Below are 24459 nucleotides of genomic sequence, written 5' to 3' on the forward strand. Positions count from 1 at the left end.
CGCAGTAACACCTTGACGAAACTTCATCAAATTTGGCAAAAACATTCACTTGGACTTAAGGACAAACTGATTCGATTTTGGAGGCTGAAGGTCAAAGGTCGAGGTCATGGTGACCCCAGAAAACTTTTTTTTTTTTTTTGGCCTTGTGAACACAATATCTCGAGAACTCTTCGAGGGAATCCCTTCACATTTGGCACAAACGTCCACTGGACCCGAGGATGAGCTGATTACATTTTGGAGGTCAAAGGTCAAGGTCAGTGTGACCTCACAAAACACTTTTTAGCCATAACTAGCCAAAAACAACTTCACACAACCAAATCTTTTGTATATATTTATATTGTTGTAAACCTGATTAAAACATTGTCTGTCTGAAAAAGTAAACAGCAACAACCTGTTGAAAGAAAGAGTCGGACTCGATCTCTTTTGCCATTTTCGGCTCCCTGACCATAATATTATGAGGTACTCTTAATGAGTCAAATCTGCTTCATGTTACAGCTACTACACTGGCCACAGTCCATGTTGTTATTGCACATACGTGTCCTGAAGACAGGGTTCATAAAAAGGTTTCATCAGAGCTAAGAGCGTTTTTTCTTCGTTAATGTTCCCCGCCATTCTTATGAAATGAGGTTTTGTAGTTTCAGTTCAGGGGTTTTGTCTTCAGCTTCCTTGAGGCACATCACCACAGCTGAGGAGAACTTAATAACCACAGCAGGATCACACCCTGTGTCTGTGTCTCTGGGCGTCTCATGGCAGCGCCGTTAAAGTAGCCGCAGGTCGGAGAACATGTCACCCGGGTTGTTGCACTTCCTCTGGCACACGCAGGACGTTATCCACTGCATCTTCCACTGTGTGTTGGAGCCTTCTTTGCAAGTGAAGCTGACCTTGATCATGCGGGACTTGTTGGGGACGCAGCAGCGCTTGTCTGTGCAGACGCCGCAGTACGTGGGCTTGAACTTCTTGGTGCTGGTGCAGCCGGACAGCGTCAGCTTCTCTGCTTTCTTTGCCTGGAACTTCGGCCGGCACGTCTTTCCCTTTGCCATCTAGAGGTGAAAACAGTGATGAGTACCTTTTTGAATTTTATATAAAACAATACCTGAATTTGACTTTAACTTAGTCACCTTAATGCTCCGAAGCACAGTCTTGTCACATGGTCGCAGCAGGCACAGGCGGCGGTCCTTCCTCATCTCACATTTGCCGTTGTCGTTGTTGACGCGCACGGAGATTCCCAGGCCGCAGGTCTTTGAGCAGGGACTCCAGGGCGTGGTCTGGATCAGACAGTTCTTCTTCCAGGCTAAAGGAGGATCCCTGTAAGCTTTCATTATTACAGTTAAAGGGCATTGTGTCAACAACACCCCACACAAAGAAACAAACCTGTTCTGCCACCGAAGTGCCAAGTAACCTAAAACCAAATGATCCACCACAAGGGAATTAATCTCCCGCTACTGGTGAATATAAGCTGGTAAACTTCTAAATGTTTCCAGTGACAACATTCACTGCAGCACCCAGATCATTGTTAACTTACTGCAATTAGAAAGAAATGCTCTTTTAAACATCCAAAGAAAAAAAGGTTTCATCTACTTTGTTCTAACGTCAGCTGTTGGATTTAAATCAAAACATGAGCTTTGTTTTTCTACAGTGACACATTAAGTTTCCCAAGATCAGAGTTTCATGCAAAGCAAAGCAAAACCCAACCTTTTAATAAGATGCGAGTTTATAACAGGAACCAAGCTTCCTGTGAAGCAGTCTAACCACAGCCAGTCACACCTCCCTCCTCCCTCTCTCCTCGCACTGCCAGAGGAATGAGATAAGCCCTCCCCCTCCCATCCAGCCTCCTCCACAGGTTTACTGTATAAACACACACCTGACATGTAGGTAGTGTCCTGCTGGTGCTTCTTCGGGCTCTGACCACTGCGGAGGCCGGCTGGCAAGTTGCCCATCAGCGGGGCGGTGCCTAAGAGACCCGCAGGCTTCTGGATGAAAGCAGGGGTGCAGCCAATGGCTCCAGCAATACATGTGCACTTATAGAGGGGGCTGGGCTGGAAAGCCTCTCCGTTCTCATAGTGGGCCCCATTCAGATCGCAGCCCACCGCCATCATGTCTGAAAGAAGAAGAAGGGGGAGACATCTCAGGGATCTTGTGCTCACTGCTGCTGGCGGCGCTCCTCCCTGGTGATGTGACGGCGAATCTTACGATGAATGTCAAATGGTCAAAAGAAAACAGCGAGCGTAGACCATGGATGCAATAAGCAGAAATGGATGCTGCGTTCAAAGACGCTGCTTTATTCATTCCTGACAGACAGACGTCGAGCTTCTACAGGCTCCCTCACACTTCTGCATTTTTGCAGAGTTTTGTCAGTTTAACCACGTGACTTCCTTTTGGCTCCGTGAATGTGATTTAATTATTGGCACATACTCTCCTAGACTTATCACTGTGATAAGCCAATGATGTGACGATGTCGTATACTTCCATTGTTACGGGATCCGGTGTGTCACATTTTTGAGATTTGCAAGTGCGCCATGAGTCAGAAAAGGTTGGGAACCGCTGGGCTTATTCTAATGTCTAACTCCTGCTCACAGCTGCAGTTAACATGCAAATGTTTATTGATCCTGACTGAATTTATTCCATTTGGAAGATTTCAGGTCATCTGTTTACATGGGAAGTGATTGAAAGTATCCTGGTGTTTACATGCACTCATGCATTCAGTCAGGACAGCTGTGCGGAGTCATGTCGTGTGTGGAGAAACGTAAACGTACCTGCTGACCAAACCAAAAGAAAAGATGAGCGTCACTCACATGCGCACAGTCCGACCTCGTATCTGGGCTGGTCTGCTGAGAAGTCGCAGTACATGCCCTTGTGCGGGTCGCAGACGTCCCTCTCGTTGCACGCTTCTCCGATCTGCCTGGCGCAGCTCTTGCAGCAGCCGCACCCGTCCAGGACGGCGCTCACCCCCGGGGCGCAGTGAGCTCTCTCCCGACACTTGCAGGGCCACTGGCAGAACTGCCGCCTCTCAGCCGCAGACTGTCCGCCTCGAGTGGCCTGCAGCTGCCCATTGTTCGGAGCCCTGCTGAAGCACTGGGTGAGCAGAGGGACAAACAGTCGGGTTGCTTTTTGCTGACCACTGGATTGAAATCAGAAGATCATATTTGCAGAATTTTTCAGATAAAGCGCTGTTTTCAATGTTTGATAACTTTGGCGAGCTGTCGAACAAGCTAAGAGCGACATTTTGAATGTGTCATTGATGTGGAAATGTGCAGGATTTCAAGATTTCTACACAGTTACTGTTGGAACTGCTCTGACTTCTGAACACTTTCCCATACAGCAAAAATATCAATATTCTTTTGTGCAGCTTGTGAAAGATTTTGAATGTATGTAGACTTGTAGAGATTAGAGACTGTATTGACACATTCGTCTACATCTGTAATACATCTTTCTTTGCATCTGGACGGCCGTGGCATTCATCAGTCCATCAGTCTGTCTGTTCAACACTTTGGTCCAGAAAAAGATGTTTCACTCCGTTGCCATAAAATGTTCATGGTCAGAAACGGCGTCATAACACACGTGTACAAAAGCCAGAAAGAACAAATACATTTAAATAGTAAAAAGGTAAAAAGATGCGTATTATTAACACAAAATACATTTTTCATTTTTTAAATATCACGGTTATTGTTAATACAATGGAGTCAGTGAGCAGGTTGCAGGTCTGCGCACTCTTTTCAGAAAAGTTGACAATGAGGATGATTACTGACGTTATAGGAGATCCTGATCAGATCAAGCAACAACAGCATACGGGTGCTTTTAAACCAGAAACTCAACGGCTACACCTTATTTACATACAGTCTGTGTACGATGCTAGCCATGCTAACTAGCTGCTAGCCGTCCTGCATGCTGGACTCAGGGCTGCGCTCCCCGAAATTAGTTTTAAAACACACATTTACCGAAGCCTCTCACACGGAGGCTCCGACCTGTCTGCAGAGGAGACGCAACATTTACCTGCTTATTACTAAATTTGGTGTAATTTGGGCTTTTTTCTCAAGAGAACAGTAAGAACAGCAAAATCTCATGAATCTCTTTCATCATTTCTAGTCCACTGTATGTGGATCGGCCTGTAACCACGTACTAGTAATTGCTCTTTTTTTTTGTTGTTGCTGCTGCTGCTGTGAATATTTTCAAAAGGTTTTTGTCATTTCCTCCGGCAGGTCGCTCGAATAAAGTAAATATACACGTCAATTTGCTGCAGAATTTCCTGTGTTAAGGTTCCAGAAATTCTCCCAAAATAAAAGTGTGGCAGTGGTCAGCCTCTACACACGTATACACTACTTATTACTGCGCTGCTTCAGGTGTATAAGAAACCAGCTCCAGTGTAACGTCATCGTCCCGTGTGTGATGCGTAAATCTACATCTTTATTTTCCCATGAGGTGAAAACTGCCCGAGTGGCGGCGTCCACATCCACATCAACAGCTCGTGGATCTTCCAGTGTTCAGTGTCTCTGATACTTCTGGTTTTGCTTTGGCTGCTGTTTTTCCTGAGATGCCGTCCTCTTGTGCTCCGGGTCTCCCGGTTGCCGAGCGCTTCCAAGGGTCACTGAGGGTTATGCCAAAAATCTGAAGCCTGTCTGCCAGGTTTACTGAATAAGCTCATTTCATGGTGTGAAACTGGCTCCGCTGGAGCTTTAGATATAATGACCTCACACTCTGCTCCTCTTTTGCCAGCAGTAAAAATAATAAAAGCACCATTAAAACCTGCTCAGTGTGCACTTAAGAAACATTCCACCAGGTCTGAGAGTTTGTTAATAGCTAATTATTTTTACATTTTAAATAGCTGGTTCTCTGCTGCTGAAGATCTTCCTGTTACACCGTGTATGGCAGGTGGAGAGTGCCACCAAGTGTTATGTCCTATGAGAAAGCCCAGTGGCGTCAGAGCAGAAAGAAATAATAGTCTTCTTACCTGTTGAGCAAGGATGAGCAGGAGGGAACGGCAGAGAAGCGATAGCATCTTTCAAGTGAGAGGGTCTGTGTGAGCTCCAGGAGAGAGCAGGGGAGCGAGGGAGCAGGAAGGTGGGATCGAGGGGAAGGGAGAGAGGAATGGGTGGTTGGGTGGGGGGGGGATTGGGAGAACTGACCTGTCAGAGAACGGGACAAAGCGCCCCTCTGTCTCCTCTCCAAACACACCTTTCCCCCGCCTTACTGATCCAGAGGGGAAATATTTGTCTTCATAACTGCCGGGTCGCTCCGCGGCCTTCAAGTCCTGCCCACTTGTTTATTCTTAGTCTGCAGACTCTGCTCACATTTATCTGGGTGACACCAGCAGTCAGATCTGTAAACTGTGTGACAGCAGGTCTGTGCTGCGTAACACTCACTAAAGCACATTTCAAGAAGAACCGTCCAGTTCATCCTCTACCGGACAAAAGCTGACTTTCATGAGGAGTGGGATCCTGGTCAGTAACTGCAGTCTCGTTATGTTGTTTGTTTAATGTGGTGCAGAAGCTGTACGTGCCCACTTAATGTGGACTGATGTGTTTGAGTTCACATTCCACTATTATTTACACTGAGTAGAGAGGGCCCTCTCAGAGGCAGCCCCTCCCCCTACATTCATGTGAGGCCAACGCCCCTTTGAGATCAGATGGAAAGACCAAAACAAAAACTGCTTATTTGTGCTGTAATGCTCCTGTTACTGATACTACTGTACTACCAGTAGTGCTAACCACCTGATCACTGCAGACACTTTAAAACCGTGTATCTCGATTTAAAGATTCGCCGCCTGACTCGGCGTATATCAGCTGATTTATCCTCGATCTCTTTCCAAAACGGTTCAATCGTCCATCGAGTATTTCACTCGGGAGAGACTGATGAGAGCAACAAGAGAGAATGAGAAGTGTCAGTTAAACGAAATTTACTGTGAACAGAAGGAAAAGACTTTGGTGCTCGGACACCGGCAGGAAGTGGATCACCATCGAAGCGGTCAATGGGTTTAAGAGACGCTGGTGGTGATGAGGACGGGGACGTCTTCATGATGCTGGGTATGATTGGAGATGGTCTGGCGTCCACGGTTGAGGTGGTGAAGGGTTGGAGGTGGGGCGCAGAATAATCGCGGTGCTGAATGACAGCAACAATTTTTAAAGTTTGAAAGCTTATAAGTGATTGGCTGAAGACAAGAATGAGCGGGCGGAGACTATAGATGGCGGGAAACACCCCTTCTGATGTAAAAGGCACAGAGGAGACCGTCTTCCTGATGAAGTATACTGACTGACTAAGTGTCGACTCAGAACAGTTACTCAGAGAACTAAAGTTACCAGCACTGTACCACTGGTTACTGTAGAGCTGTATATACATGCAGCACATTCTTTCCTACCCCGACTTTATTTTGGAAGTATTGCTTATTTATTCTGACTGTAGTATTTATACATTGAGCTGCTTCCTGCTTCGTTTGTTTGTTTGTTTGTTGGTTGGTTTCTCGGTTAGAGGACAGGTTTGTTGGGAAAACAAACATGTCTGAATTCGACAAATAATAGACCCAGAATACTTTGTAACTCATGCTTTAGTTTTTACTCCGACTGTGGATGTGATTATTTTAAATATGAGAGTGTGTCTATGTGTGATCTTACCTTTCGTGGCTCTCTGCTGTCGGATTTACTTTCCCTTTCTGAAAATCTTTGTCTTGCCAAAGCCGCCATAAAACCTGAAGACACTTGGCCGAGAAACTGTTTTATTGTCCGGGAGAAATTTTCAGCTGAAGAAATTGAATTTCTCAAATCCCCTTCCCTCATGACAGAACCCGCTGCAGAAATATGATTCACTCCAGAAAGGGGATTTTAACTTGGATATTTAAGTGAATGGAGAAGCAATGATTGAGGGGTTTCTATATAATTATTCTAACATAGAAGCAATTTATTTATTTTTTTTAGAAAAGTCAACAAAGCACAATTACGAATGGTGTGTGTTTGCATTGATGTTCTGTAGATGAAGCTCGTTCCGTCTCCATTTCTCGTTTTTTTTCTTCTTCACAAAGATAATCAAATTGCAGAGGAGTCAGAGTCCAAGATAAGAAGTCAAGTGTAAAGGTTGTAAACGGAGAGGATTTATATTCAGACTGACAACAAACACACAGACACACACACACACACACACACACACACACACACACACACAGAGACAGGAGCGCAGCGTTGTGCAAATGCTGGCCTCACTTTTTGTCGAGGGAAAGAAAAACACCTTCACTTATCTCAATATCTCCTCGACGGAACTTCTTCAAATTTGGCACAAACATTCACTAAGACTCGAGGATGAACTGTTTAGATTTTGAGGGTCAAAGGTCAAGGGCGTGGTGACCTGAGAAAATGCGGTTTTCGCCTCGTAAATGAAATAGCTCTGTAACGCCTTGAGGAGCTTTCTTCAAATTTTTGGTAAAAACTTTCACCTGGACTGAAGGAAACACTTTTTATCCATTACTCAAGACTTCACGCAGCAATTATGAAAAAATGGTTCATATTTGATAAGATTCTGGATCAAGAGTGGAGGAAACAGACAACCATGAGGCGGTAATTCTATATTCCCTTAATATTGTGCCACATATTGTAAAGACAGAGTCTCCAGATATAATCATCTTTGTTTTTCTCTCTTTCTGGCTTGTTGACTGACAGTGGTGAAATCAAGTTAAGGATGAATAAGTAAAAAAAAATGATGAGAGAATCAATAGTATTCATAGTATTTGGGATCCGGCCCGGGGGCAACAAGAGGAAGTTAGTGTTTGAAGATAACGTTGTTTTCATCACAGCTGATTCTGCATGTTCTCTATTAAATCCACACATGATAACACTTACACGATCTGGTTTCCCTGAACTGTCGGATGCAAATAAATGAAAATGTTGACTGTGCAAGTCAGAAGTGCAGTGTGGTCTGGACTGAGGCCACACTGTAGAAAACAGCCCCATTACACAAGGTTTTTATTGGTATGAGGAAGTAATTCCTCATCCTTGGAAAACCTGGTGCTGTAGACTTTCAGATGGCCGAACCCCCTCCCTAGACGCAACGCCAGGAAACAAGCAGCATGACTTCCCTCTGGGAATTTGAAGAATGTCCTGCGGTGTGTCCTAACGATGCTAATGCACATCTGCCGTTTGTTGTCGGCCTTTGTGATCAGTTTCTTTGAGTTGAATGCAGGTTCTCTCTCTTATCTCATCTTTAATGACCATAATTGTTCTCCTCATTTGATCTTACGCCCTGCGTCCTGCAAGGTGTGTTAGTCTGACATTCCAGCTGCCTGAGTGTGAGCCCTTCACTCTGACAGGACGTCTGTTAAAGTAATAATAATATATTAACTCTTTCCAATAGTCTATATCATCCTCCATTGATTTTTATTGTGATAAAATTCTCATACATGGTAAAGTCGGCTGATTGGACGTGATGTGGAAAGGCTCACACCTGTCTATAAAAGGTCTCACAGCTGCAGAGCAGAGCAGGCATCAGGTTCACCAGTAGAAGATGGAGGCGGATGGTGGGAATACCAGGGGATTAATTAGTCACTGTGAATGTTTCCCGTGTTAAACCACATCACTACAGTTGGAGGTTATACTGCAAGATCAGATATTTAGGTCTGTTACTGATACATTCTGTATGTTATTATGTCGATTGCTTTGTATTATTTTTCTTTAAATGTCTGTTAATTTCCACGTTCCACTGAGGACGACCTCAAAGACAAAATGGTGCAAGTTAAAGATTATAAATAAACGTCCCGGACAGCAGCGCTGTTAGGAGACAGGACCTAACGTCCCCCTGCAGGGAAACATTATCTGGGAAGTCTAGACGACTCTCAAGACATTGAGAGAGTGAACTGTCGTGAGAGAGGCGACAATCTGGATCTGTTTGCTTTTGAAACATGAAGCATGTTGGACGTACAGATCAAACCGTACCACCACATGGACTGAATGAAGAGCTGGGCTCGTTTAACTTTTGATCCTTCAGACCTTTTATACAAAATTACATCTGGATTTGATTTATTTTTCGTTCTTTTCGATGGTTTGATTTATTTTGACGTGACCACAGGACGGTGTGGTAACGACACAGGTGACACAAACGATGGCCTGGTTACCGAATGATACGTTTATCCTGTAGGAGGCTTTGTTTGATTGTCTGTGAGAAGAATACGTCGGTGCGCCGCCCCCCTCCCTCGAGCAACAAGAGAAATACAGACCGCTGATAGACAATCCTTAAATTGTGGCACCAGAGAATTTGAATGCGTTTCAATCGAGGCCTATGATGTAACGTATTCTATTTCCTGGGAGGGGGGGGCGCATCTGTTTTGCAACACGCAACACGCAGCGCTCACTCTTTACTGCATTTGTTTCTGCTCTGCACTGAATGGGCGGTCTTGTTTTCACCATGTAACACAGTTTGAGTGTATTTATGAAATGACTCTTTAACTCCTGCTCTTTTCCTGCTGCGCGTCTGACTCGGAATATAAACTCCTTGAAAAGGAGTTCATATGTTGACCCTTCACAGTATGAGCCCCCCCCCCACACACACACACACACACACACACACACCTCATCAGAGAATGCCAAACGTCAGCCCTCTCCAGTTACCCCACCCCCCCCACCCCCCACTCCCGGGAGCTCTGTTCCAGTTTTGTGAATGGTTTTGATAGTGACGTCCGCTCTGAGAAAACGCAGCAGTGCGAGGTTCACCCGGAGAAAGAAGTTGAGACCGCAGCTCGGGCCGGGAGATGACCCGATAAGGTTGGAGAAGTGGGAGCCAGTCGTGATGGAAGAGTAGTACGGAGAAGTCGGAGCCTCACTTAATCCCTCCCTGCTGTATTTATCTGCTTCTTTTGTGTCACCAGCTTAAGACGCTCACTCCCCCCACATTGCATCCCATTATAGATGAATCACTGAATACCAGCTGGAATGTGAGTGTCTTTTAGCCAGTATTATAATTGAACACGTTTGACAGCTGAAACAAAGGCCATATGACACCTATGCAATGTAAACAAGATGTTCATGTGACTGTGAAGGTGTTTTTCACTTCAACTTTTAAAACTGCACCGACTGAGACGTGTGTTGCCTCGGCCGAGAGATCAAACTCTCAGTGCGACGTCAAAATGTGTTTCCTGAGATAAATCTTATGAAAGTTTTTGAGTGAGAGAAGGCGGGGTGGGAGGGGTGGAGGCAGCTCAGCCATCATCACTCTGCAGCTCCTCCCACAGAGGGCAATCACCTCCCTCCCGCTTTTGTTCACTCCCATCACACGGAGGTTAAGTCACCCTCGGAGAGCTGCACAGTTCACCACAGATAACCACAGGCTGCTCTCAGAGCGGAGCAACAGCACAGGTGTGACTGCATCAGAGTGAGGACATTCTCTCTACCTGTTAATCATCAGCCTGGCTCACACATTCATTTTGGTCTTTCATCTCTGACGTTTGGCTGGCGCCTGGCTCTCTGCCTTTTACCTGCTTGTGCATCTTCTGGAGAATCAGACCTGATCTGTGACAGAGCGGCACATTTGAATTGTGCATCCACCAAGTGCCAGAGAAATGAATTTTGATGAAATTCTCCGTCTTATCGGAGGCTTTGGGAAGTTCCAGAAGACCTTGTATATATGGATCTGTCTACCTCAGATCTTTCTTGCGTTCCACATGCTGGTTTCTGTCTTCACTTCGGCTGTTCCTCCTCATTTATGCCGCTCCACGTGGCCCTCAGCGGGTGCTCCGGCCTCTGTGAACTTCAGCTCTCTGACCACCCCGGATGGCCGGCCTGACCTGTCCTGCTCGGTCCCCTTGAACCACAGCGGCGCTGTCAGTCTCGGGGATGGACACCCTGCTGGGAGCTGCCAGGGGGGCTGGGAGTACAGCACCCAGACCTTCCAAAGCACCATTGTCACTGAGGTGAGTTACTCAACTCGGGGGGGTGGGGGGGGTTGGGTGTTGAATTTCCTGAATATCGACATTTTCACCTGATGTTTTTAACATGAGGACTCCATGAAGTTCAGGAATGTGGAGGGGCTTAGCAGCTTTATTACAGTGAGCTGTGCTGATATCTGAGACAGGGTTGAACAGGGTGAGGGTCGAGACATGGACTCCCGCAGCGCAGGCATCCTCCGGGTCTCTCCACACACCCTGCCTTCCTGCCAGCTTTTGTAACACATGAACCTGACGGGTGGGCAGCAGCGGTTACATGACCGAAATGATGTGATTGGACAAAGCAATGTCACATGGAGCTACATAACAGGTTCTCTGGGGGGAGATCTGCAGTTGATTTAGAAGACTGGAAGCCTGCCAGTCCACTACTGTGGACCCTGATGGGAAGATGCCCAGGGCTTTGCGGGGTTCCAGCTGTGGACAATATGGAGGACGTTAGTGGTATATGCATTAACTGGCTCTAAACAGAGCAGTCTGCTTATGTCCGACCTCAAGGACAATGAAAGTCTAAATGACTTGTGCCTTTTATTAAAACAAGACTAGAGCAGTGTAACTTCCACGGCACAAAACAAAAGTGTTGGACCAAACAAACGGGCGATTTCTTGTTTCTTAGTGCCGTGGCTTAAAGGAAAGGCCACGAGGTCATCAAAATCAAACAGCTTCATCCCCTCTGGAGCATGCGTGTGCTCAGGAATCTGCCTGTTTGGGATACTTGTCATATATAAGTGGAACTAACTACTAAAAGTGCGGATACAGCACCAACATCATTAGGATTCATCCTGTGGGAACATGAACGCTCACTGCTGATAACATGGAGATCCAGCATCCAGTACTTATTGAGAAACCTATGCCAAAGTGTTTGTCCAGCGGAGCTGTGGACATAAACTGGCACCAAAGGAAAAGTGTTAGTCACTATCCTCTGGGGAGCATGAACGTACACGCCAGAATTCATGACTTCACCTAATGTTATTGTGCTTGTTCCCTGCAGTGGGACCTGGTTTGTGACAGTGCCAGCCTGAACAACGTGGGCTCCTCCATCTACATGTTTGGCCTCCTTGTTGGAGCCGTGGTGTTCGGGAGCTTAGCCGATAAGTAAGAGATTTCATTTATCTAAAGTTCACCGTTGAATACTCGACGTACCTTCTAACTCCTTTTTTGTTTTGTGGAATTTTGCATCAGCACGAAAAAGTTGGAAAATGTTTCGTCTCGTTGCAGGTACGGTCGCAGGATCGTCATCCTCGTCAACCTGGCCATCCAGGCTGTGTTTGGGGTCGGTGCCGCTTTCGCCCCCAATTTTTACGTCTACGCTGCCCTTCGCTTTATGGTCGGCACGTCCATCTCCGGTGTCATAATGAATGCGTTCGTTCTAGGTCAGTGTGCTGGAGAAACTTTAAGCTTTTTCTGCTTCATTTTCATTTGTTTATTTTGATTTAAAGGAGATGTTCACTTAATTTAAAGAAAATAGTCAGGCAGATTGGTCTCATTTATGTCTTTCCAGAAATAATGTTGCAGGTGCTCACTGCTAACAGCGTTCAAAGGAAACTGTTTAGCTAATGGAAGCTATTTACCAGCTCCCAGGTTACTGACTAACAGGTTGTGGAGATCTCAAAATGTTTGGCATGAAACAAGGGAAGAGAGAGAGAGAGAGAGAGAGGACAATCAACAAAGGTCCCTCAGCCTGAAAACCACCAGGCCATCGGACGACCCTGAGCAGGGTTTTTTATGGGTGATCTGTTTGTTATTTATTGAGAAAATAGAGGCAGTCTCCTGCAACAGCAGAGTTTTGTACCTAAATGTGGATGAATAATCAGGCGACACCACCAGGAGGAATACTAAAACCTCACTTGAGGTTGGAAACTGCAAATTTTGAACGAAAGCTCACGTGTTGGTGTGGAGTCCAAAAGACGAGGGCATTTACCTGGTTTCTGAAGGGAGGGGCAACAGTTGAGGGTATTTAATTAATATGCACCTTTAAATCTCTAGACTATCCCTTTAATACTGATTGTAGTTATCACTTTACTATAAACTATAAACTATAAAATGTGAACAGAAATAGCGTATTAGATGTTGATTTATTCTGTTAGTGTGTGTAGAGTCAGTACGCCGTGTGACCTCGGGTCTCTGTCCCACACAGGCACAGAGTGGACGGGGGCCAAGCAGCGGATGCTGGCCGGTATAATCACGGACTACTTCTTCGGTTTCGGCTACATTTTGCTGGCTGGAGTGGCGTACCTCATCAGAGACTGGCGTAAACTGCAACTGGCTATTTCAGCACCTGGCTTCCTCTTCATCTTCTACATCTGGTGAGTGGGCAGCGGTGTGACCCAGATACTGATTGTCATGCGTGTTCGGCATGTTTCCATAGTTAACAAAAAAGGACTTTAACAGCATCTGTTAAATAATAAAAAAAAAAAAAAGTAGATCTTACATGTGATGCTCATTTTTAATTGTCAGACAGAAAATGAATGAGCGGCTGCGTTCCATTTCGCTGTTTGAGCAAATGTTTTCAGTCACACCAGCCCTTTTTTCTCTCCATGGCAAGTCAAGTTTGTCGACAGTGTGAGATGTGTGTGGAAGCGTTCCCCCCGCAGCGCGGCGGGTCAGGTGCAGGTGACTGTAAGTAGGTCATCTGAGCAATTTGTCTTTACAATTTCAGGGTGCTGCCAAAGTCGGCTCGCTGGTTAATGGCCAACGACAGGAAGGAGGAGGCGTGGGAGCTGATCCGGAAAGCGGCGCAGATGAACGGGAAGCCCCTCACCAAAGATCTGGAGATGTCTGAGGTACAGCTGCAACAAGTCTATAGATATTTTTCATTTATTTAATCTTTACAAAATACTCCCTGCGCACCTTGTTGCTTCACCTGTGGAGCTTTTCATTCTCACACAGCTCATGTGAAAGTTTACAGTGATAACTACAGAAAATTTGTCATTTTTGAAACAGTGGGTCATTTACTTCATACAGAGATGAACCTGTGATTTTGGCCTGTGATTTTACCAGATATTAAAAACTAAGGCTAACTAATTAGCCTGAAGTTAGCTCCATGAGTTGGTTGAACATGTTTCTTTCATGTTGTTACTGCTCACACATACTTGTTAATATTTTCAAACAGTATCTTTTAACTTTTAACTCCACAAGAGAAAAGGCTTTTAGGACGACGGTGGTTCAATCCCCGGCTCCTCCGGTCCGTCGCTAACGTCGCCAGATGAAGTCACACGCCAGTTTGCATGTCTGCGACGTCATGCTCTCGCTCTGGCAGCAGTGAGAGTGTAGTACCTGTGTGACACAGGTTAAGCGGACGGCTCTGTCTAAGTCCGAACTGTCCGCACTTTGCATAAATGTTTTCAGGACTGGCGACTATCATTTAAACATGCAAACTCCTTAAACAGCTCCGTGTTTCATTGACTGTATAAGCCTGTCTCTCACTCAACTGTTTCACCAGATGTATAAAGTTGAAGACAAAACAGAGCTGAGGAAAAAACACTCGTTCATAGACCTGGTTCGGACCCCGAAAATGAGGAAGCAGTCTCTGATTGTTTTTTATCTCTGGTGAGTACGAGCAGAAGCTTTTTGTCTTCACATCACTTTCAATACGACGTCAATATGTTGATATTCCCTCACGATATCCCGGTATCACCTTCACTGGGACTCAAGGAGGAACCGATTAGATTTTGGTGGTCAAAGGTCAAAGGTCAAGGTCATGGTGACCTCTCAAAACATGGTTGTGGCCTTGTGACGCAATATCTATTTAAGCCTCGAAGGAACTTCTTCAAATTTGATCTTTTTGGTTGTTTTTTTTTGTTCACGGATAAAAACCAGCCGAGTGATTTAAACTGTTCTTGTATCAGAGGAGGAGGGTTTATTAAAGTCACCCTGTTTAGGATTCTTTACTTTGGCACCATCAGGTGGCGGTGCGAAGAACGACGGCGGCAAACAGCCGTTGGGTTTCTTCTTTCTGTGAAATTCAGTTCCTGAGATTGTTTCATTTTACCTGCAAACAAACGTGTATTTAATCATAATGATTTGAAGATTTCTAACTCACTAACTGTGTCACCGTGTCTCATGTGTCTGCTGAACACAGTCACAGAGTGTTGATAATATGATGAAGGTCAGAGGTCACACAGCTGTCTCCTAAATGATGTTTTTTTCTTATTCTCTTCCTCGACTGTGTCAGGTTTGTGAACGTGCTCGTGTACTACGGCCTCTCCCTCAACATCTCCGACTTCGGGATGAACATCTACCTGACCCAGTTGATCTTCGGCCTGGTGGAGATGCCTGCACGCACCATCACCCTGTTCACCCTCAACCGCTCCCGCAAAATCTCCCAGCTGGCTTTCCTGGCGGTGGGCGGCACCGCCTGCCTGCTGACCATCTTCATCCCCAGTGGTACGGACACACGGACTGTTCTCGTTCTATCAGCTACATTTTTCAGCTCTTATCTATCCGTGTTTTTCATGTTTACTTTAAGCTTTTCCTGCCGCTTCCTTTTCCCTCGTTCCTCTAGATCTGTCTATCATCAAAACAGTCCTGGCCATGATCGGGAAGTTTGGAATCACAGCTTCTCTGTCCATTATTTATGTCTACTCGGCTGAAGTGTTCCCCACTGTCATCAGGTGAGTAGGCCTCCACGTTCAGTTCCTCTCTCTCTCCCTGACTCCCCCGTCTCTCTCTCCCTGTAGCGATCTGAATATAAAGGGAAAAATGCCCCAAAAATAACATTAAAAAACATCTGAGATTCACGGACGCTCTTCAGTGACACAGGACAGGACGTCTCCAGCAGCTGGGAGCTGCTTGTTTCCCTGGTAACTTCAGGTGTAGACGTCCTGGTTCCAAAACAGAGCTGAAAACCACCAAGGTGTAAAAAGTGTATGTGACTTTAAAAAGTAGATAAAAGTCGATGTTGAGCTTCTGTCAGACAAAACACACTGACAGGCGACCAATGAGACGCTGCCATGATTAAAATCACAGATTTCTCTGGTTTGAGAATTGATGGAAACATCTGGGGATAATGTGAAAACACAACTCAACAACATGTAAAACACAGGTTTAGTTGTTTTTAGACATTTTCAGCTACAGATTATATAAAAAACAACAAACATAGTGTATAATTAGTGATATTTATTAACAGTGACAGAGAAAACACAAGTGAAACACTGTCTCCCAGTCCTGCACGGAGAATGAGACATAAAAATGCAAGTGGTCATATAATTTAAACATGTTTGAATATCTCTTATTGTAAACAGCTGCAGTTTGAGTCAGTGGAAACTATAAGTGGAGAAAAGTATTTTGGAGCGCGTCTGTTTGACTGATTCTTTACAGATGTTACTTTCCTGGGCGATAGATAGAAACCAGATGCTGGAAAATCTGACTTTAAAGTAGAAGTTGAATGTGCAGTTTGATGTATATATAGTGTAAATTCTACAGTTTGTTACGGGTCACCATCTCACACACGCAGGATACATGTCCTACTGATGTTGTTGCACTTTCTCCTTGTTGCTGATGAAGATCAATACAGATCAATGGTTTCCTATAGGCTGTATAATTACACCACAGTTACAGCGGCTCCTCTCCTCTCTTCCCCTTCACTCTCTGATTCACAGACAAAATGGGATCGGCATCGGCTCCATGTGTGCTCGGACTGGAGGCGTCCTGGCTCCCATGATGTACCTGCTGAGGAGCATCAGTCCTCAGGCTCCCATGGTGCTGTGCGGTCTCTGCCCCCTGCTGGGCTCGGCCCTCACCCTGCTGCTGCCCGAGACGGCCAATAAGCCGCTACCTGACACCATCGAAGACATCGAGGGAGCCCGCCTCAGGTCTGACACCACCACTGTTATACCACTGATTGTAAAGGGTCACTTCACCCAAATTACAAACAGCAGATACTTTTTACTGCAGGAAGTAAATCACAACCTAAATAACAAGAATAGCAACGATCAGTAATAGAAGGGTTAAACATTTGGATATCATAACAGACATTTTGCTTTTTTCTGCCGTTTTCTCTGAAGAAACTGTTTTTATATTACACAGCTGGTTGTAGCAGTAAAAGCAGCACAGCGCATTCAGATATAACTTAGTGGGAGATGACAGAGTATAAGATAATTGTTGATAAGTAATATAAATAATGTTAAAATATCATTCTGTTTAGTATTTTTCTGTCTGAATCATGGTGTTTCCTTGCAGCCTGGTAGCAAATGCTGCATATATTTTTTCATTACTTCAGATTTAACTTAACAAAATCAAAAACACTTGACTTTGACTAGAACCCTGTGGACTTCTACTTTGAGACTTAATTAAAATCGGGAATATTAACTATTTAGACATAAACAGTTTTGTTGGTCATTGAATCGGGCAGATTATGTTTCCCTCTTCTAAAAGATTAGGATTTGAAGATCTAACAGCAGACTGCAGTCGTGCACGCAGCTGTAGCGAGGCACGGAGCTGCCTTTGAGTTAAATGTTCTCTTCACTTTGTTTGGCAGCGAGGAAGATGGCGGCGTGAAGCTCGTCATCTTCGACGCGTCTCTGAGGAACACGAACGCAGGCAGCAGCAGGATGGACTGACAGACGCCAGCGGCACCGCAGCCAGTGTTTTTCAGGACTATACCAAAGACACAAGTCTATGCTTCCAGTGGAAGTCAGGATCAGTCTTTGTTTTGTTTTGTTTGTGGGTCTTTGCAAGACGCCCAAAGTTTGTGCTCAAGTATTTTTACTCTTTTTCACTTTTTACTTTTGTTCAAGTTTGTTTTTATACATTGTCTTCCAGTGTGTTAGATATCATCAGCTGACTCTTTGTATTTTTTGATAGCTGAATGAAATTACTCACTTTGATTGTTGTGTAATGTTAAGAAAGAAACTTACTCCATATGTAAGGAGTCGCTAGGAGCTGAGGATTCAGTCTTTAAGCTGCCATAGCATCTGTATTTTGAATTTCAGGTAACGCAGATTTATTATTTTTTAGGTGATTTCATTGAAAAGACACAAGTGTGTCTTTTCAAACTGCCTCAATTTACAGAAATCACAGCGCTTCAGGCATTAAAACTGCAGTAATTATTTTTGAGCACTCGGTGGCAGCAGAACAAACTGTAAACGCAACACTGACATCACAATGTAAAGCTGTTTCAGCAAACAATCCCCTGTTTACGCATCCAGTGAACAGAGTCATGCTACCTCATGAATGTGAGTCCAGTGTTCAGCCCTGGTCTGGAAAAGAAATCTTCTCTTCAGCTGCTAAATGCTCCACTGTCCTCACTAGCTAAATACTAACTTTGTCTGTCTGTGGTTTTGTGCTGAACGCGTCGTGGACATTATGTGTATCGCAGCTTTTTTGCTGAAAGCAGCTGCCTGACGGCAAAAAGATAAAACAATAAGCTAAAAGAGGCGAAAAAGCTGAGAAAGGGAGAAAATTATCCGGTTATGTCAAGATAACCGGATAATTATCTCGTCATCTTGGGACCACAAATTTATAAACATGAATCCTTCCTTCCTAGTTTTGAATCCACGGCGCTGTAAGGTGTCTCCTGTCAGCTCAGTGCAGCCAGGGAAAACTGATTGATTACCAGTGTTATCTGCACCAGCCATGCCAATCTATTACTTTGTGTTTTCCCTATTCCCGAGTTGGAATAGAAACTCACTGGCACAAAGTCCAGATTATAAACAAATCTGAAAGTCAGACAAGGATGAAGGGAAGTGAAGCTCTGGGTGGGAGGTGTGGTGAAAGGTGAAATGTACTGTATGTCTTTTATTTTTATTCAATTGAAATGACTGACAATAAACAACAACTGAAAAATAATGTATATTGCAGAAATATAAAATTTTCAATGATCAAGTAATAGTTTTGTTTTTAAATCCCTAGTTCAATTGTTCCATCCTTTAATGTCTCTGAAATGAAGCAACTTAAATGTCAATAAAACTGTAAAAAACGGAGCCATTGTAAAACTTTTGACCTGTAGTTTAGTTTTATATGCAGAGATTTTGTAGAACCAATGTCTGGTGATCAAAGTTGTTGATACACCTGATGTTATTTGTACAATAAAGGTTTGCTAGAAATTTTTTTTGTGTGTTTTAAGTTCTTCCATCAGGTTATAAAAGCACTGGTCTCAGGGTGGCGTCCATTGGTCTCCAGACAGAGGATGGGAACCAAAGCCAAGTTCAGGGACCAGGTGTGAGGCCCTCCCAGCCACAACCTCAACCTATGCTACTTTAATTGCTAAATGTTTATTTTGGTTGTTTTAAATATGAATGTTTACCATTGACCTTTTGAATATCTAAAAACCAAAGATGATAATAATAATACTGTTTGTCCGTGTATATTTAAATACATTTTTTAATGATTTAAAAAAAACAAAATAAGCATTGAACAACGAATTGTGACACTGCAGCACATAAACACACACTGTAACGCTGTCGTTATCAATAGAAATCATAATATATATATATATATAGTACATTTGCTGTATGCTGTGTTTTGTTTTTCAAGCAAATAACAGTTTAACGGTTTTTTTCGTTTTTGAATTTGAAATGAAATACGGATTCTACACTAATTAATACTCAGACCGATACTTACGTTTACTTTAGTGCCCTGACCCGTTATAACATTACTTTTCAGCTGTGTCTTCTCTGTAAATGTCAGTTTGTTGAGATATTTCATTAGGAGACGTTAAGGTGCTGTTTTGTCGTGGAGACACAAGATGGCGGCCCAACGTCACGTTAAAAAACCCGAACACTCACTGCAGTTACAGCGGTTAATCAGAAGTCAGTTAATAGACATCACGTCACTTAGCACAAAGCTCAAAAACTACATTTCGACCTTTCAGAAATTTAAAATAGCGCAATAAAACTGAATTTCTTGGTAGCTTCAGTGGAACTATACTTTTATGGAGACCTTAAATACTTTTATCTTCTACTTCAGTCTACTTCTATCTTTATCTTTTATCTTCTTTAAAGGCTAATAAAAAAAAAATCCGGAACATTTTAGTTCTGCTGTGATACCTGCATAAAATTCTTTTGAGTTTTGTCATAGTTTTATTAGACATCTTAATCGAAGAAATCTGTTACAACTACCACGCCCCTCCTCCCCCCTTTTCGCTGTCTGATTTCTGATTGGACGGGAGTCCTGTCAGTCAACGGACCAAGTCAGTCGTGCTCACTTCACTTGCTCCAAAAGCTATGGAATCGAAACTCTCGGTACATGTGTTTTTTTTGTTTGTTTTTTTTCTTATTGAAAATACAGGCAACAAAAATAATAATTGAAATAACTGTCAGTTATTAATGGCGGCATGTGTTTCATTTTTTGAAAACAAACACCAAAAAATTGCGATATAACAACGCTACTTCTAGATAAACAATGTACTGCAACTTAATCAAAATCACCGAGTAATTACGATAAATAACTACCACGACTTTTGCCTCCTAACCGCGTCTCGACACGCCGGCCACTACAAAAAAAACCTACAACCGTCCCCGGTACTATTCCCTTTTTTTAATTCTTCGACGTATCCTACCCCCTCCTTTGCTGTTTTTGTGACGTTCGCTTACGCCTATGTAACTTTGAAGTTTCCTACAGCAAGTGAAGGCAGCAGCAGTTTCATTGTGGCCCTGCAGAGCTAACGCCATCACACGCAGCGGCTACGACGAGCAGCACGGTGACATCAGGGCCACCACAGCAGCGCAGTCCTCATCACTGCCAATTTTATGTCATTATAACGGCAATGGAATATAGAGCAGCGGATTATTAGACGCGTTTTGAACTGGTAAGAAACACTTTGACATTTCTTTTTACTCATCATTCACCTCGCTTCTATCCCTGAAGCGGAATGAATTACTTTGATTTTTTTTTTTTCTTTCTCCCAGGTATTATTGTTATTGACGTCTCTTGAACGTAAACGTGCTCAGCCTGTTAGCTAGCTACATCCCTGTCTGCCTCCTCTGAATGGAAAGGCTAGTGTAGGTGAGGCGTCGGCTGTTTTAAATGCGATCCCCTCTGTGTGTGTTCAGTGAGATATATTTATATATAAATAAATAAATATATATATATATATAAACACAGACGCGTACATCTAGTCTGACTGAAACCCGAAGCAAATTAGACAAGTAGGTTATCCACGGTCATTGCGTTGTTTATGTTCACACAGGAGGCGTTTAGCCTTCAAATCGTCCTGACGCATTGGTTTTTTGATCCTCTCTGCTCGGTTGTTTACCATACTCTCCCCCCTTTTCCACTCTCCCTCGCTCCCATCATCATCATCATCATCATCATCAGCAGCAGCAGCAGCAGCAGCAGCATCAGCAGCATCTCCTACTGATGCTCGGAGGAGTCAGATCAAGGACACAACCTCACATGATTCACAGTGGCTGTCTTATCTAGGAGGCTTTTCTATTTTTTGAGGCTTGTGCATGCACGCAGTTAACTTTGAGGACCAGGTTGCATTCCTCCACATACACGGTGTTGTTGTGCAGGTTGAAGTGCACAGGCATCGCTTCTGATTCTGACTGCTGGAGGATAACGTGGTGTTTTGACTCTTGCACCCCTGCTGTGTGTTTGCAAGTTTCACATATCAATCCTGCATTGTAATCCGGCTCATACAGCACTGTGCTGCTCTTCCTCTTGTTCTTCCTAATCACCGAAGGGAAGTTTCTCCACCCTTTCCTTTTGTGAATTGGGGTTAAACGCTCTTGTCACCTCTGTCTCCTTTTTTGAATTATTGATGGGCATCTCTTCATCCATTTCTTCAGCCAATAAAAACCTGGTCAAGTCTGAACCGCAGCCATTTGTTCTGCACATTTATTTGTGTTAAATTACCGTAATTGATTATATTGTTGGTCGCTGGTGAAGTTATTTAAGGCGCTACTCAAGGGAAAAACTGCAGGAACTACAGTCTGATGTCGAGTCTGGAGAAGTACTATTATCCCTATTTTCAGAATCTCGGCTTCCTTTGGGTTTTTGAACGCTGCCAGCAGCCGGTCTACAGCTCGCTGACTCCCCCGAGTTTAAGACTTTTGCACCAAGAAGACAAAGCTGCTTGTTTTACCACCATATGATGTGACGGCCGGCTTGCAGGTGCAGTGAACGAAAGCACAATAAACCGTGAGCGGATGCGTGTCCACAGGCCGCCGGGATGATCTCTGATCAGATGTAGTTGTAGTTTTTTGGAAACTAAACTCAGGAACCAGTGTGCTTTAGGAAATACAAGCTTTACATACACAAAATAAGGTGCAGATCATGTTTTACAAATCCTAATCATTTGACATCTGTTGTGCATTTGGCATTAATCCTGCCAGATTTGAAAATTAGAGATAGGAGATAAATCCTTGCCTCCATGTTTGTCTTAAATCTGGCGTTTTTGGTTTTTTTTTTTTTGCAGTGGAGTTGTGTACTGCAGATGTCCCCGTCTGACTCGTCGGCTTTTTTGCAGAAATAAAAAACCTGCTGTAGTCAGGTTGAGTTATGAGTCAAGAGCCACTCCTCTGTATTCTCTCTGCTGGTGCTATACAATAGGAAGAGGCGTGCACGGTATCTGTTGGTGTTAAGCTCGTTGGCCCGTTCAGACAGACAGTTTCAAACGGCTTCTCATCCTTTCTTTTTCTTTTTCTTTTTCTTTTTTTTTTGCTCTGTGGTGAGACGCTGCCAAAGAGCTCTGTTCCTAATCACACTTCACCCCGCCACTGACTGACGGAGGGAGACTAAGAGCCGGCAGGAGAGACCTGATCAGGCAGGTTGTCACACAGAGGTGAGAGGGTTCGGACCGTGGAACAGGAAATCTGAACGCGGTGCTGTTGTGTGTCTGCGGTGTCTGCTGATGAGTTGCTCTTCTAATTTGAAGAGTACAAATAATAAACTTTAATCCACAGTTTGGTTTTTTTAGATTTCATGGATGTTTGTTGTTTGTGTGAAATTTGTTGTTTGAAACAGAATGCGGCACAATTATATAAAGTTTTATCTCGATTATCTTGTTTTCATGATCGTTGGAATCCAAAAATCGTAGTTCCTAAATGAAATTAGATTATTTCCAAACTGTCCCACAGTTTTCACACATCCTCCTGTTTCCTCCGCCTGTTCCACCTTTGTCTGTTTGGATGAGTCTAAACACAGCTTTGGTTGGATGTTGAAGAGGTCCGTCTGAGTTGTTTAACGTGTTGAACACGTTGTGTACTTTACTGTCGACTGGTTCAATCTGTTATGGTTATAGTTTTTAGTGGTTTCTGCTTTTTCTTTTGTGGCTCCCGATGTGTTTGGGTCGTGGAGCCTGAACGCTGAGCGGCGTTCGCTCGTGACCTCTCTTCCCAGGTGATGGCCGCGGTGTGTTCGATTGGTTTTAAAGCAGTTTTAGAGGCTTGAATAATTAAAAATAAAGTACTGAAGAAAGAACTGAGAAAATAATAAACAAGCATCTTTTTCTCTCATGGTTTGACCCCCTCAGATTTGGTCGTGACCCCTTGTGGGTTCAGACCTCTTGGCCGGGAACCACTGATGTAACAGGATAGGTACGTTGCATAATAGGTAGAACTTTTTGCTGCTGCACTTTTCTCACTGCGGTGGAATGAAAACAATCCTGTCACAAGTTTCGCTTTGCACATTAAGAGATGTTGACATTTTCTGATGTTCTCTGTGATCACAGATTTGGAAGATTGTGGTCCAGGTATTTACTCTTGAGTGCTTTTTATTTTTAAACTTGCCTTGTGTAGCTTTGATTCCTGCTGGTGAGGTTGTGTCTCGCTGTGTTGTGATGTTAGCTGTCCTCAGCGGGCCCCCGGCTCAGAGAGGGGGAATACAACTTACCGGGACGCGCAGGTGTGAAGTGTACTTACGCTGGTTACATCACTCCTAATGTCACTCCGGGCTCCGTACGCTCCGTGGCTGGTGCCATTTTGAACAGATGTGGCTGCACAGCGCGGATATCAGCCACGGTGAAGCTCCAGACATCATCAGTCGGCGGCGTTATGTAACCTCTAATCTTTGTTACTGCAAAATCACACACTTTACCCAAACAGGAAGTCTTGGACAGTTGTTCTGAAACTGATACCAGTTTTAGACAAACATTGGATGATAAATCGATTCTTCTTCGTGGCTGTGAAGTCGTGGCCTGCACAGGAAGTTGAGTTGTCCACTCTGCTGTTACAGAGTGGAGAAGAAGATAATAATAATAATAATATCTTTTGCATTCGTGTACTTGTTCAATCTGAACGCAGAGTTCAGGCATTAGAGCATCTCTAATCTCCATGACAACTGAGCAATCAATATCCCATCTCATCCGCTGATGAGCAACTGGACCCTGAATTACATTTATTTTTGGTTTGTTTGTTGTCAGAGTAAAATTTCTAGATCGTATAAACACACAAAAACAATTCAACAACAAACTTACATCGCCTTATATAAAGGACCTGTGGCCCTTTGCTGTATGTCATCCTCTCTCTCTCTCTCGCTCTCTCTCTCTTCTCTTTTCTCTCTCTCTCTTCTCTCTCTCTTCTCTCTCTCTATCTCTCTCTCTCTCTATCTCTCTCTCTGTCTCTCTCTCTGTCTCTGTCTCTCTCTCTGTCTCTCTCTCTATCTCTCTCTCT

General features: G+C 44.0%; 3 protein-coding genes across 10 annotated transcripts in view; 2 read left to right on the forward strand and 1 right to left on the reverse strand.

Annotated features, from left to right (window-relative positions):
* The first annotated feature begins 106 nt into the window (after nt 1-106).
* Nucleotides 107-18951, forward strand: LOC111672902 (solute carrier family 22 member 13). 2 transcript variants are annotated; one of them, XM_087169671.1, is made up of 10 exons: nt 107-253; nt 11898-12001; nt 12125-12279; nt 13044-13212; nt 13566-13689; nt 14349-14455; nt 15081-15292; nt 15411-15519; nt 16507-16719; nt 17385-18951. In XM_087169671.1, exons 1-10 carry the CDS (start codon nt 107-109, stop codon nt 17464-17466), a joined length of 1422 nt encoding a protein of 473 aa, XP_087025797.1. In that variant the 3' UTR covers nt 17467-18951. The 2 variants fall into 2 exon arrangements, with proteins under 2 accessions (XP_087025797.1, XP_023286252.1); XM_023430484.2 differs by lacking the exon at nt 107-253 and adding an exon at nt 9503-10876.
* On the reverse strand, nt 319-5293 carry ccn6 (cellular communication network factor 6). 2 transcript variants are annotated; one of them, XM_023430492.2, is made up of 5 exons: nt 4946-5293; nt 2793-3072; nt 1862-2098; nt 1119-1291; nt 319-1040 (listed from the first exon to the last, which is right to left on the reverse strand). In XM_023430492.2, exons 1-5 carry the CDS (start codon nt 4991-4993, stop codon nt 759-761), a joined length of 1020 nt encoding a protein of 339 aa, XP_023286260.1. In that variant the 5' UTR covers nt 4994-5293; the 3' UTR covers nt 319-758. The 2 variants fall into 2 exon arrangements, with proteins under 2 accessions (XP_023286260.1, XP_023286259.1); XM_023430491.2 differs by having other exon boundaries at nt 1119-1312.
* Nucleotides 18952-20494: 1543 nt separating the features above from the next.
* The window catches only part of fynb (FYN proto-oncogene, Src family tyrosine kinase b), a 59315-nt gene continuing 55350 nt past the window's right edge, over nt 20495-24459 (forward strand). For 3 of the 6 annotated variants that reach the window (XM_087169679.1, XM_023430499.2, XM_023430501.2), the window contains exon 1: nt 20495-20654. The gene's annotated coding sequence lies outside the window, so the exon portion shown is untranslated. Of the gene's footprint in view, nt 20655-22446; nt 22632-24459 lie in introns of those variants that run through there. The other 3 variants (XM_023430503.2, XM_087169677.1, XM_023430500.2) reach the window with 3 other exon arrangements.

This window comes from Seriola lalandi, unplaced genomic scaffold (assembly GCF_002814215.2).
Source record: "Seriola lalandi dorsalis isolate HSWRI2012SDOR001 ecotype SW California unplaced genomic scaffold, Sedor1 jcf7180002054906, whole genome shotgun sequence".
Classification (NCBI taxonomy): Eukaryota; Metazoa; Chordata; class Actinopteri; order Carangiformes; family Carangidae; genus Seriola; species Seriola lalandi.

What these genes read in the sequence shown, in the direction of transcription:
- LOC111672902 (XM_023430484.2), top strand. Translation starts at nt 10,526, where the DNA reads ATGAATTTTGATGAAATTCTCCGTCTTATCGGAGGCTTTGGGAAGTTC. An exon ending in GACCATCTTCATCCCCAGTG is followed by an intron (nt 15,293 to 15,410) that starts GTACGGACACAC and finishes TCGTTCCTCTAG; the next exon opens with ATCTGTCTATCATCAAAACA. An exon ending in ATCGAGGGAGCCCGCCTCAG is followed by an intron (nt 16,720 to 17,384) that starts GTCTGACACCAC and finishes TTTGTTTGGCAG; the next exon opens with CGAGGAAGATGGCGGCGTGA.
- ccn6 (XM_023430491.2), bottom strand. Translation starts at nt 4,993, where the DNA reads ATGCTATCGCTTCTCTGCCGTTCCCTCCTGCTCATCCTTGCTCAACAG. An exon ending in TGCTCATCCTTGCTCAACAG is followed by an intron (nt 3,073 to 4,945) that starts GTAAGAAGACTA and finishes CTGCTCACCCAG; the next exon opens with TGCTTCAGCAGGGCTCCGAA. An exon ending in CTGTGCTTCGGAGCATTAAG is followed by an intron (nt 1,041 to 1,118) that starts GTGACTAAGTTA and finishes TTTCACCTCTAG; the next exon opens with ATGGCAAAGGGAAAGACGTG.